At 41.6% G+C, this 14,311-nt stretch overlaps 1 protein-coding gene across 2 annotated transcripts; it reads left to right on the top strand.

Annotated features, from left to right (window-relative positions):
• Positions 1 to 925: 925 nt before the first annotated feature.
• Positions 926 to 12,967, top strand: ATF3 (activating transcription factor 3). Of its 2 annotated transcripts, XM_008176057.4 has the most exons (5): positions 953 to 1,206; positions 3,096 to 3,189; positions 6,128 to 6,371; positions 7,849 to 7,956; positions 9,460 to 12,967. In XM_008176057.4, the coding sequence occupies exons 2-5, from the start codon at positions 3,104 to 3,106 to the stop codon at positions 9,655 to 9,657; spliced, it is 636 nt and encodes a 211-aa protein (XP_008174279.1). In that variant the 5' UTR covers positions 953 to 1,206; positions 3,096 to 3,103; the 3' UTR covers positions 9,658 to 12,967. The 2 variants fall into 2 exon arrangements, with proteins under 2 accessions (XP_005278955.1, XP_008174279.1); XM_005278898.4 differs by lacking the exon at positions 3,096 to 3,189 and having other exon boundaries at positions 926 to 1,206.
• The last annotated feature ends 1,344 nt before the right edge of the window (positions 12,968 to 14,311 follow it).

Below are 14,311 nucleotides of genomic sequence, written 5' to 3'. Positions count from 1 at the left end.
CCCGATTCCTAGTAAAACCCTGTAAAGGTACGGAATTACAAACAGCAGATCACGCCGAAAACATCTCAGGAAGCACATCTGCGCCGTATGGGGGAAAGGGAATGGGGAAGTGATTTTTCTCTAGAAATCTTCTCAATCTTCACCAGTGGATCGGACAGTTTTCTGAGGGGAGGCTACTTTCCAAAGTGAATTCTATTCTCTGTTAGAAATGCCCCTTTCCCACACGCTACGGACCCGTCCCCGCCTCTCATCCAGTTCGCTAAATCTCCAGTGGAGACGAACTCTTCAGAGCAGGCGCTGGAGACCCAGATCGGTGCGGATTGTAGTATTTTTGTGTCAACGCGCGAGCCGCACGCTGCTCCCCTTGCACAGGGGCTGCCCGGGAAGGCTGACGCGCATACACACCCGTATACAAACAGACACACAATATCACACACACGGTGCTAGGGTCGTCACACGAGCACAGATGCCTGATGCACAATTACACATTCGCCCCCTACACAAACGCTGATCTAATGGGGGGGGGGGGGTTTCAAGCCGTTTAAATGGCTACAGAAAATGACAAAGCCTTTCCTAAAAGGTCCCTTCAGAGAACCAGTTCTGCCCCCTAATTCCACCGGCCCCCCGATCAGTTATTGCCCATCCCCGTTGCAGCAGGATGCCAGCGATCTGGAGTCATGCAGCTGGCTTGGGCACCATTGGCTCATGAGGATGACACGCAGCTGCAGGAGTTAACATCTGGCGGCTAGCCCAGGCGGCTGCAGTCCTGTTATGGAGCGGGTGTGCATGCGAGCCAGCTCCCTTGCTCCTCCTCCTGGTCGGGATGGGGGGAACCTTGCATCACCGCCCAGCGCTAGCTGCGCTCCCCCTTCCTTCGCTCTCTCGGCGAGGCTATTAATAGCATGACATCAGCCCGGGACTCGCAGCCAGAGTAAATACCAGCGCTGCCCACTCGGCTATATAAGGAGGGTGATGCAACCTCTCGCCGAGCCAGAGATTCAGACACACACCGAGAAGCAGCCGCCGCTCTCCAAGCGGCAAACTCGGAACTGCCCGGCAGGGACTGGAGCCCCTCCAGCCAGCGCGCCCGGCAGGGACCCGCGCGGACAGACCGAGCCGTCCTGCTGCTCCCCGGCTCGCGTCTGCTCCGTCCCGCTCTGCTTGTCCCAGGCGCGGCAAGGCGGCGTGAGAAGCGGCGGGGGAAAGGTGAGTGAGTTTGGAAAGGGGCAGGGCGGGGGAACGGGGACTCGCCTCGCCTCGCCTGGCCGGGGAGCGCCCGGACTTGGCTAAGGAACTTGATGGTGGCGAGCTCCGGGGGACCCTCCTCCTGGCCCCGCTCACGCGGGTGGGCTGGGGAGCTCGCGAACCGCAACTGAAAGCAAAAGTGCGCTCGGAAGAGCGAAGTTTTTGACTCCTGCTGGGGCCACGCACAAGAAGCCCCCCCGCCCCCCCCCCCCCCCATTTCTCCTGCTTCGGAGTCTCTGACCCGCGCCCTAGACATCCCCCCGCTTGGACAGTGCAATCGCGGCTCCCCCCGCACAAGTCACCGCCGCTTCGGCTTAACCCGGGGCGCTCAGCCGCGCGTCTGACCCGCCGGGAGCCGGGCGCTCTCACTGGGGCCAGGGGCGCCGCTTCCGGGGGGGACGGACCCTGCGCATCTGGCCCTCCCCCTTCACCCGAGAGACGGGGTTTCTCCCAGCTGAGCGGCCAGGGTCGCTTTACTGCCCGATTCATTCGTTTCTCTTGGGCTGGGGGTAGCGCTCGAGTCCGTAGGGCGGCGCATTGCTCGGCAGTAGGAGCGCGGCTCTGCGGGGCGCCCGGTGCTCGCAAGCTGCTGCCCAAGTTGTTGTGCCTGCGATACAGTCCTTTAGAGAAAAAAGTTAGTAACCAAGAGCTCAAGGCACCCGCAGACTTCAGTTAATGCGGGTCACACCGCAATGGCGGTGTCTGTTGAGAGCCGGGGCTACATATAAGTGTTGTAGGGTCCCAAACGAAGTTATTTTCCCTTATGTTATTTTGTGGAAATATTGACCTCTTTTGAGTATTTGATTAGCGTACACACAGACGAGAAGTAATATCACCCTGCAAGGTGATGAATAATTAAATAGTGGGGAAAGTCACTAGGAGATAACAGTCATTTTTTTGCCCCTCTACTGATGACTGACATGAATAAGATCAGTTGCTGACCTGTTGCCTAACTGAGCAGGGTTGAGTGACGACGCAACAGAAAAACTGTTACACAGAACGAGTTTCCTGTGTGAAATCGATTTTCTTGGTAGCAACAACAGCAGAGAAGTTCGGCAAATAAGCAGGCAGATACGATCTGGGATATCAGAATCCTAAAGGTCAATTTGAGTGCACAGAGGTTGTGAACTATAATTGCTCATAATGCCGTTTCAGATTAACCTGTATAGCTCACAGGATTTATTGCGTCAGCGGCAGAGGAAAATGAATTCATCTAGGGAAATACAATTAAATCATTCATCTGCAGTTAAGCTAAAGGAAAGCTAGGAGTGAGGGTGACCTGAAGTGTTCACTTTTAATATTAGCATTAAACTGAAGGACACTTTAAATAACATAAAGGCTGAGTTTGGACTTTGGAATAGAGAATGTGCCCTGACACATCAAATGTCAGAATGTGAGAGGTGAAAACTAAAAGTTGGGGGAAAATCATTACACAAACTGTGGAATGGGATCTTCATCAGGAAATGTCATGTTTTTTCTTGATCATAAGCTTCAGATGGAGTGGCTTGCATTTGCGCCAGGGATGAATTGAGCCTCTGTGGTGCTATTCTGTGGGGTGTTCAGCACCTCCAACTCCCAATGACTTCAATGGGAGATGAAGGTGTTCAGCACCTCACCAGATTGGGATCCATGTAGTTGTATGGACTTGTAGTTAAATAGAAAGGTTTAGATGTGATTATTTTCTTGGGCTAATTATAGAGCAAGCCAAAGTGTGTTAGGTGCTTTACAAACAGAGTAAACCAGGTCCTTGCCCCATATAACTTGCAGCCTAAGATAATTTACAGACAGATGACTGGGAAAAAGGGAGGCAAAACACATTTTTAACTCTTGCTTATACTATTATAATATAGGAAGCTGTATGTTACATCTTGAAGAAAAAATGTTTTTGAACAGAGGAAAATACCAACATTACAATTTTATGTCTATTTATCAAGTATACAAAAGGTATCTATCTAGCACTCTCCGTACCTCTGATATAGTTCTGATTTATTATTATTTGTATTCTCGTAGTGTCTGGAGCGCCAGGCATAGAGCAGGACCCCACTGTGCTAGGTGCTGTACAAACACAGAACAAAAAGACAGTCCCGGTCCCAAACAGTTTACAAAAAACAAGCGGAAACTAGCAGCAAACCCCACCAAAGGAAAACTGACCCAGAACAGTACTCCTACAAACCTACCCACCCACAAACCCCTTCAAGCCCTTCTCTTTCCTAAAGCCTGAGTAAGTAGAGATGCCTTCCAGCATGTTTTGAAGGTCAGCAGACTTGGGCTATTTCAGACCAAAGGGAGCCGCAAGTTCTAAAGTCAAGGGTGCCCATAGAGAACACTCCCCCATCACTCTTACATCAAGGAGACACCAGTAAAAGCAAATAGGGTTATAAAAGGAATTTTAGCAGAGTTTTGTGGATATTTGAAAATAACTCCTCAAATTACCAATGGAAATCCAGCATAGACAATATTTCTCATGATATTTTCCCTGAAAGCTCTGAACATTTTTGGTTTCTTTTGGTGGTAATACTGATTTTAATTAAAAGTTTATTCACATATTTAAAAAAAAAAAAACAGCCCTATCACCAGTACTGAAAATTTAGGGATAGCTCAGTGGTTTGAGCATTGGCCTGCTAAACCCAGGGTTGTGAGTTCAATCCTCAAGGGGGCCATTTAGGGATCTGGGGAAAAAACAACACTGTTAGGGACACTACTTGGTCCTGCTAATGAAGCCAGGGGACTGCACTTGATGACCTTTCAAGGTCCCTTCCAGTTCTATGAGATAGGTATATCTCTGTATATTACTTGGGGTGGGCTAGAGAAATGGCTTTTTTAATTTAGATCTCTGATTGGAATGAATTAAACAGAATTAGCCATATAGAATTAAGCCATCACCATGAGCTAAAACAACAGTGACAGCTAATGCACATAGCTAAGGCTTCCTCTATCCACATACAATGATGGGTTCAATCCCATTGGGAAATAGAAAGAACCTATTTGAATGTGTTGGTGAAATGCTAAATGCTGTTGTTGGTTTGTCAGCTGGAAATCAGAGGGATGTTTCTAATTTGTTGGAGATGAGTATCCTCTAGCGCTCTGAGATTATAGGATTAATGAGTATCAATACTTAAGATGACTCATGAGCGGGGGCTTCCTGAAGTGAATAAATTTCCCAAGGTCTGTTGGAATAACAAATAGTTCCAGGGAATTTTCCCTTCTTTAATAACTGACGGTGAAATCCTAAACTCACTGAAATCAGTGGGAATTTTCCATTGACCTCAATAGGGCCAGGATTTCATGTGGAGTTTGGGAACTCCTCGGTACTTCTATTTTTATTGAAAACGAGAAAGTGCTTGGAAAGCCTCCAAACCTGGGATTTGGTGACCAGGGCAAGGGAATTCTACATATCGGTAGTTCACTAACTTTAGATTTTTGTATTTACCCTTTACAAATATTTAGCTCTAGCCCAGATTCTGCTCTCAGTTACCGCAGTGTAAATCTAGAGTAAATTTCTGGATAACTGAGCGAAGAATCTGGCCTTTTGTTAGAGTACATAATAATCTTCACCACCACCCAAAGCTGCAAAGTTAAAGCACTGACATAAAGGTGAGTGCACAAATCTAGGCTGACTACACAGAGCCTTCCTTTATGTACGCAGATAGCCCTGAGGCAGTTGTCTACTTAGCTGCTAGGGAGTTAATTGCAACTGATTTTACTATAATTACCATACGAATCAAGAACAGGTAATACTGCAGTAATCCCATTACTACAAGATATACAGTTGACTGCATCCCGTGAGGAAGTAGAAAAAGCAAATATGGTAAAATAATCTGAATTTTATCCAATTTTTTAAAAATAAGGGTCAGATCCTTCACTGGTATCAACTGGCATAGTTCCATTGAACTTAATACAGCTACATCAAGTTACAGTGATGTTTAATCATTTAAAATACTTAATTTTAAGGGTGTGCAAGGGCACTTTCAGATTTCACAAGAGCAAAAGAATAAAATATACTTCCAATTTTGCATTATTCCTTCCCTCCAATTCTACCTCTGCCTTGATACCTCTGAGCATATATAGCTCTTTACGCTTGAGCCAACTTTTATTACAAACTGCTTTGCAGGAATTTATCTTTTGATTTGAACAATTATGGGTCAGATTCTAATCTTGCTCAGTCACACCCATGTAAATCTAGGGATCCAGTGGAGTTACTTTGGATTTACACAGGTGTAACTGAGGCCAGGATCTGGCCCATTCCTTCCAAGCTCGAATATAGAAGTATAGCTTTTAGTATGAGAGAATCATTTATTTTGTGTCTTTTTACAATTTTAAAATTTAAAACCTCTTCAATTGCCATTTTTTCCTTCTATGGGTCCTTCTCCTTTCCTCCCTCCCACCCCAATACTATCCTCACACACCCTGCCATGCTTGAAGGATTCACAATGCCAGTTTACTTTGCAGAAAAATCCTGAAAATGGACTTGCATAATAAGATAGAATCTAAAAAACATACATCCATTTAAAAATTGACTAAATATAGATGCATTCACTTAGGATCTGAGCCTGCATTGCTTGATTTCAATGGAAGTTTGGATTGCTCAAGGAATACATGATCAGTCCTTATAAAGTAGACAGTAACCGTTCTCTTGCAACCATTATGAGCTACAGTGTCAACTCGCACACCTTTCCATGAGACTCTAAAATAAATCTATAAATGTGTGTGTATACATATATGTACACATACATAAATAGTGTAAGAATGTCATCTCAACCTATGCAAAAAATATACAGGGATTGGTTCATAGTTATGAAAATGCAGCTCTCTTCTGTCAAATCTGTTTGGCTTGTTAAGATTATTGAAAGACTATTCAATGTTTTATTTTGTTCCTTTTCAGCAAAATGATGCTCCAAAACCCAGGCCAGGTATCTGCATCAGAAGTCAGCGCCTCCGCAATTGTTCCCTGTTTGTCTCCTACAGCGTCACTGGGGTTTGAGGATTTCACAAATCTAACCCCACTGGTGAAGGAGGAATTGAGATTTGCCATCCAAAATAAGTGCCTATCCCACAGGATGTCTTCCACATTGGATACAGTGACCGTGTTGGAAAGACCTGTTGAAATGTCTGTTCTGAAAGCAGAGGTATCATTCCTTCGATAATATTTCCGTTTGATTGATTAGTGTTCTGATTTAATGTACCACAAAATATTCCAAAGACCAAGAATGATATAATCTCAAACACAGGCAGTCCTCAGGGGACTTAATCTGTCAATGTGTTCAGTGCTTTAGTGTTTCTTTATTTCTGTTTTCTTTAGATGCTACTGTGAAACACTATTTCACCTTTCATTTCAGTTAGGGCCAGTTTATTTTTAGCCTGACACAAGTAATAACTTCCCTTATTAATGGGAGTATCTCTAGAGATACTCTGTATCTGGCTTCACTACTGACTTGCTGTAGGGCCTGGAGCAAGTCACTGCAATTTAACCTTGATGTAGTTAGTTGAGGTCATCTGCAGGTGGGAGGTAAAGGGTTGACTTTCCTCAGCTCGCTACAGGGAAGTAAAATCAACCACTAGGATTTTATATCAAGGTCACTATCTATCTCAATATAAAAAGACACCTTTTATTGCAGTGAAGACATAGCTTAAATTTGGTCAATAGCCATGAATAGGGTGACCAGACTGAAAAATTGGGACGGGGGTGGGAGGTAATAGGAGCCTATATAAGAAAAAGACCCACAAATCAGAACTGCCCCTATAAAATTTGGACATCTGGTCACCCTAGCCATGAATTGGTTGTAAATCAGTTTTCTGGTTGTGAACCTACCAGGTGGCCAAAAAGAAAGCGCTAAGCTGTATAATAGTACCCTCTTCTGAAGAAACCAGCTGTGCCATTCCTAACCTCGGGGGGAGGTGGGGCAGATTGTGAATTCATGCATATTGGTATAAGTCTGAGTAACTCCACTGAAATCTATGGAGTTATACTAGTGTAAAATCCAAGTGAGATGAGAATCTGGTCCATAGGTCAAAGTTACTTTGGGTTTACACTGGAGTAACTGAGAGCAGAATTGAGTGTAAAGAGTGAAACTTTTTGAGAATTCCATACACAACCATTGATCCCCACTCCATACTCCTATTGGCATCAGAGGGTGTTCAGTGTGTAAAGATGGCTGGGTTGAGTACAGCTAGTAGATCTTAGACACTGGCATAGTACTCTGCTATCCAACCACCAGACTAGGGGCCTGCATCTGCACATCATTATTACTCAGACAAAACTCCTCCTGACTTCAGGGAATTAAACATTAGTCAGTAGAATAAAATCTGAATATATTTTAATTTAAAAATGTTGGCTTAAATAACTCTTCAGAATGTGACACATAAAGGACCTCATTCTGATCTGATACGCCAGGTTTCCATTGATGACCTCAGAGGTGTTACTCCTGATTTACACTGTTGTGAGATCAGAAGCATACCTCTAGAGTGTCTGATGCTCTGTGTTGGTAACACACCTATTAGTGCTAACCTTTAGTGCTACCATTATTTTAAAAGTCAGCAATTATCAACATGATTATTCTGCATTTACTGCATCATGCTGAGTATGTGCATCTTGAATCTTGCTAGTTTTCGCCCCAAGAAGATGAAAGGAAAAAGAGAAGAAGGGAAAGGAACAAAATTGCAGCTGCAAAATGCCGAAACAAAAAGAAGGAGAAAACAGAATGTTTGCAGAAAGTAAGTTACTGACTTTGACTGTTCTCAACCTATTTCCTCTTTCTGTTATTTGAGCAAATAGGACAATGTCTTCAGGCTAAAGGTCAGGACCGGGAGTCAGGAGATGTGGACTCTGTTCCTGTCTCTGCTACAAGACTTCCTGTGTGATCTTGGACAAGTCATTTACCCTCTTTTCCCTAACTGTAAAATGGAGATATTTAGCCACCTCACTTGAGTGGTGGAAAGCTGAATTCACCAATGGGTGAAATTCATCTTTGTGCAGAAGGCTGGCACAAGGCCTTTGCAAAATCCTAGGACACTGGGGTGAATTTTACCCAAATGCCTTTAGATCAAATTTGGTTAACAATGAAAGATATATGAAAAATAACTGAAGAAGGAGAAGAAAACATTGTTGAAATTTTAGTGAATGATAGTGTTATTTATATGGATAATACTAATCTGAAAATGTAAATGGAACACGAGGAATTAAAATTACATTTTACATAATGTACATTATAGATTCTAATAAGCTATGCTTACTCCATGCACCAAAACTTGATTTTTCTATGAAATGGCTCTCCAGTTAGAAATGATCACTGATGTAGTAGCTTAACAAATTGAAGCTGCATCTCATTTGGTTTATAATTAACACTACTGATTGAACTTTTCAGAGAAGTAACTTTTACAAATCACAAGCTTATTTACTATTACTATTACTTATTGATACCATAAGCTTATGCCACTGCAAAACAGTAATGATGTCATAAGAGTCCTATAGACAAGAGCCCTATACACAGGGTAGCACAGAGGACACAAGAATAGGCACAAAGTATCCCTTATGGTGCTAATGTCTGTCTCCATTAGCAAGTTTGTGATTAGTAGCGTTTAGTATTTAGTGCATTAAGAGTATTAAGCAGTCTCTCAAAAGCCCCATATTAGTGACTGTCTCTTCAGAAAAGTGCAGGGAGCCCATTAACATCACTCCTTGTGTTGGTCAGAGGGGCTTATCAAAGAAAAGCAGGGTGTTGCTTCTTATCCTACCCCAAAATGAACGGACTGCCTCCACAGGCTCTAAGTCCCTGCTGGCCTGGGAACAAGGAACCAGGCTAGAATCAAGGATTTAGATCCTGGGGTGCAGTTCGCTGGAACCTCTACTCGGCCGTTGGACTGGCCAAGTAAGTTCATAATGGCTTTTTGTTGTTGTTGTGGTGGTGGTGGTGGTGGCAAATAAGCTTCCTTCTGGCCAAAGCAATGTTGGCAGGTAGCTCTATTGAATTTGGCTTTGTGACCATTGTCCTATTTCTTTAAAGGGCAAAGAGGGTCATTGTCTGAATCTGTTCTCTAGACTATTATATACTGGTGAAGTACAGTTGCATAGTTATGACTAATTAAGAAGCAGGTAGTTTCTTTCTAACCCAGCCATCATGCTTTGCTACCATTAAAGAGTGGCAACCATCACAATAACATTATGGTTAACTATGTAAAATACTCACTGTAATACTTATGTCTGTGCTCTGTGACTAGGAATCAGAAAAGTTGGAAACTATCAACGCAGAACTAAAGGCCCAGATTGAAGAGCTAAAGAATGAGAAGCAACATTTGATATACATGCTCAATCTCCACAGGCCAACTTGCATAGTTCGAGCACAGAACGGGAGAACACCCGAGGACGAAAGAAACCTCTTTATTCAACAGATCAAAGAAGGAACATTGCAGGGTTAAGGCAAACCAAGAGTTCTCATAGTGCATCTTTACACCAAAAAACCAGAAACCATCGAGGATTTGACTCAATGTGTATCTGTAGGATCCTATTAGTCTAGAACCGTTAGGCAGGGGAGATTGCTTTGTTAAGCAGGAAGGATCATGTTGGCTTAGCTGTGATTCTTCCTCTCCAAAGATTTGGTCTCGATCAAGTCGAAGAGTCCTCTGCCTCAACTCTAGGTTTTAGTACTTGTCATACTTGCTGTTCCTAGAAGCTACAGACAACAGCTCCGGAAGTTTTAGGTCTCTGTAGTGTACAGTGCCTGCACTCATGATGTTTGTGTTAGAACACTATGACTTCCAATGATGCACATCGTACCGACAGCTGTGCTGGATGGACACTATCTTTCCTTGTTGCTGGTAGGGAAAGCACACTGAGAGTGTTTTTAAAGTTTTGCAATGTTTCCAGAATGATGCTTTCTGGCAGAATGTGTTGCTATGTGATGGGACATACTGTAGTCTAACCTAATGCTGCAAAGACTTTCGTTTCAAACTAAGCAGTGTACTTTTTTTTTTTTCACAACACTTGTGTGGGTTTTTTTATGACTCAGCGGCAGATTCTGAGAAGTCTGAGAGATGTGACAAGTGTCAGTTTCTTGCCAAATGTCCATGTAACTAAGTTTGCATTTACTGAACTGAAAACCTCACTCACTGTTCTTCAGGAATTGCAATTTTGCCATGAAAAATAGGAAAGCACCTTGGCCTTTGTGCACCCAAAGTATAATATTTCATATGGGTGATATTTCAAATAACTTAATGGAAACAAAATTACACAGTAAAAATAGACTTGAAAAATCTAATGATTCCCTAATGTCTTGGGTTCTGAGCATGCAATCTTTATTCAGGCAAAACTCCCATTTATCATTCATTCTGAGTGAAATTTACCCCGTGCAGAGGGCAGGTGCAAGGGCTATACATCATGTAAGCCCTATTTTGACGCTATAAATGTAATTTAAATAATGCATCCACCTTATGCTGGCCCTCTGCACATGGGTGAATTGCACTTTTTGGGAAGAGGGAACTAACCAGGAAGGGACTTCAATAAGACTTTTGCTTGAGTAAGGATTGCAGGATTGAACCCCAAATTTGTGAATCACAGAAAATAGAAATGGAAAAGACTTAATACATTAGATCACACAGGGGCTGATTCTGCACACCTTTACTCAAATTAGTAATCCTGTTCACACAAGTAGTCCCACATGTAGCTCTTACTCATGTCAGCAATGGTTTGAAGTCTCTCACCCTGTCAGGATTATTTCTTATTGCCAGATAATTTATACAGGGGAAAGAATTCTGACTGTAGTAATTTTTCTTTCATATTTGAGTGGTAACTGCAGCCAACCAAAATGCTGTTTAGAATCCAAGAATAGCCTAGAACTTAACCTAAGGGTAGGTCCATACTTACCTCCAGGTCCGGTGGTAAGAAGTCGATCCTGGATCGATCCCGCAAGTGCCTGCTGTCGACGCCGGTACTCCTGCTCGGTGAGAGGTGTACGCGGAGTCGACGAGGGAGCCTGCCTGCCGCGTCTGGACCCGCGGTAAGTTTGAACTAAGGTATTTCAACTTCAGCTATGTTATTCACGTAGCTGAAGTTGTGTATCTTAGTTCGAAGTGGGGGGTTAGTGTGGATCAGGCCTTGGTGATGTAGTGAGTAACTATTTTTTACTTTTTTAAAAATCTAACCTTAGATATTTTGAACTATTAGTTGAGCTGCTGGACTAAAGAGCTAGAGTTATGAGTGTTTAAATTCTGATGTTTCTGTGAAATCCTCAGATTGTTTAATCCTATTAAATATTATCATTACAGTTTTCTGTAAAAGAAAATATTATCCTTATTTATCACTAATATTCCTAAGAAGTTGAAATAATAAATATTGCAAACAAGACAAAACTGAAAACACAAGTGTTGTACTGTTTTTTATTTTTACTTTTTGGTGTCTAATATTATATATTTCTAAACTTCAACGCTTCTATTTGGGACACCACTATTTAAAAAGTGCCTGATTCTTGCCTCTCATGAAGTGTTCATCATCTTGCAGGATTGGGTTCAGAGATTTCATATCTCAATCAGTGGTGTCTAATTGCTTAATAATGCATTTTAAATGAAATAAACCATAAAAATGGAGCTTACAGTACATAATATTTTACACCAGTTCTGCAGTGTTAAAAATACAATTTCAATCTAAACCAATAGATACCTCAACCATCAGCTTCTTACTTTACAAGCCCCAAATGGGTAAACCAGATATCATACCAGATCCCTTTTTATTTTTATATTCTGCAACAGAACTTCTTAATACACTTTCCTAAGATCTGGATATACTGTAATGTCCTATATCATGTTTCAGATATGTACTTCAAGCACTTGAAAGGTGAATGTATAAAATACTATATATTAGGCCACATTCAGTCCTGGGGACCAAGTCTCTCGTTGCAGATTATATGGAACTCCCAATGACTTCAATGAGAGTTTCTCAGATCCTGTGGTTGGAGAACAGAGTCCCCTCATGCAATTCCACTGGCTTAACTGGAGTTACACAATGGATAAATTTGGCCCATTGTTTGGCTGACACAGGAAATACATAGAACGTGTTTCAATAACCTTGTCAAATGAATTTTCATTAGCATTTGACTTCTGTAATATAGAAGCAGTAGATCTAAGCATAATCCAGATACCAAACTCCTTGGCTTTGTCCTTTGTGCAACAAATATCAGCAAAGGCAAAATAAAAAAAAAGTTTGTCACTTATGCTGTTATAAGGTATTAATACAGGGACTGGCTTCATTTACTGTTCAACATAATCACAAAATTCGTGTCTCTTCTTTAGGAATTTTGTACAGTTGCTATTAACTGTATTACTGGTGACGCAGGCGTCATGCATTTGCTGCTTGAGTTAAACATAAATGTTATTTACTAGCATGCCAAATGTTAATGTGGCATCACTACTTTTGTCAGAAGGTATTCTGTTTTTATTTCTATCTGTTCAGTCATTGCTGCTTTGCACTGTGAGTATGTGTGTGTGTGTGTGTGTGTGTGTGTGTGTGTGCATGCACCCGTGTGTATGTGCAAGTATAATTCATAAGTTATGGTACTGAAGTTAATTTGAATATACCCAAGAAAGCAATGTCTAAAAAGGCTAGACATGAGCAATGCATTGCATGGGTTTAGTAAATGTCTACTTTATTCGGGAGAACCTTTAAAACAGCATTAAAAGCAATTTGTTTTCTATTCTCAAGGTTATGTTTTGATACTTTAATAAAAAATAATTAATATACATTTGCTCATGTGTGACTTCATTCTAAGATTCATTCAAAGTCTGGAAACAATTTCTTTTCTTAGAAGAACAAGAAGCTATTTTAAAAAATATGTTTCCAACAATAAGTTTTTGGAAGTTGAAACTGGCATTGTTTACTGAACTCTATACTCCTCTTGATATACACACTGCCCAGGAATGCTAGGCTGCTGGCTTCATACACAGCATAGTAGTTGCATCAGGGGACTCGTAGCCAGGACTTTTATGCTGTGAGATGTTGGGCAAGTCACTTTAGCTCTCCATGCCTCGGTTTACTCATCTGCCAAATGGGGCTAATACATATGTTAGAGGGCTGCTATAGAGCTTCATATTTATAGATTGCTTTAGGATGCTAAGATGGAATGTGCTATATAAGTGCAAACTGTTAAAAATTACAGGTTGGGGATCTGGGGATTTTGTTATTGGTTGTTTATTTGGGAAAACGTTAAGGATTATAGCTAAAATATGCAATCTTGTATATTCAGAACCGAGCACCTACATCCATACTAAAGTTCCTAAATAAAAGTGTCCTGGCACTTACAGGTAGGTGCTGACCAAAAATTTTAGCCTGAATACTTTGCAAATAAGAAAAACCCTCAACACAGTGGAAATTCCAGTAGATTGGAGTTATTTAAATATCAGTAGCCTAATAGATCCATTGCATCATTACACAACCTAGCTGGCCAACTGAAACCAGTTTAAAATTTCAACTGGACTTTCTACTAGGAAAGACAGTGGATAGATAGGTGGAATTTGGGACTACCAACTTCAACAGCATCTTTTTTCTTTATAAATGGAACTTCCCTATCAATATATCCCTTTAAAAGACTTGCACCAGCCAACATGCATATATTCAAGCTCTCACCCATTTTCTTCTATCTGCTCTTATTTGGATGGCAGTCATGCTTTAGCTAGTGTGGTTTTGACTTCTTGTCTCATTTTATCTTTGCTAAATTTGTATTGTAAGCCACCTGCTTGCCTTCAACACAAACTATTAATCACAGGTTTGTTTTAAAAAACCTCATCAACAGGCTAGGCATTGCTGATGTTAATTGTATTTATGTTATATAATATTTATTTTAAAACATATGATCTGAAAAAATCTAATTGTGTACATCTCTAGTGTATGTAACATTCTTATCACTATTACTCTTGTTCTCCTTCCCCTATTCCCTCTGATAGTTTGTTATACGTGCTTGTTGCATTTTGTCTTAAATTAGGGCCTGATCTTGCAATTATATCCATGCAGACCCATGCAGATCACATTGCAGAATGGGGGCTTTCCAAAAAAATGTTTGATGGGGCTCACCATGACTGAGACCCA

This window comes from Chrysemys picta, chromosome 3 (genome assembly GCF_011386835.1).
Source record: "Chrysemys picta bellii isolate R12L10 chromosome 3, ASM1138683v2, whole genome shotgun sequence".
Lineage (NCBI taxonomy): Eukaryota > Metazoa > Chordata > Testudines > Emydidae > Chrysemys > Chrysemys picta.
The sequence above is the reverse complement of the archived record's forward strand: the minus strand, read 5'-3'. Positions and strand labels throughout refer to the sequence as shown.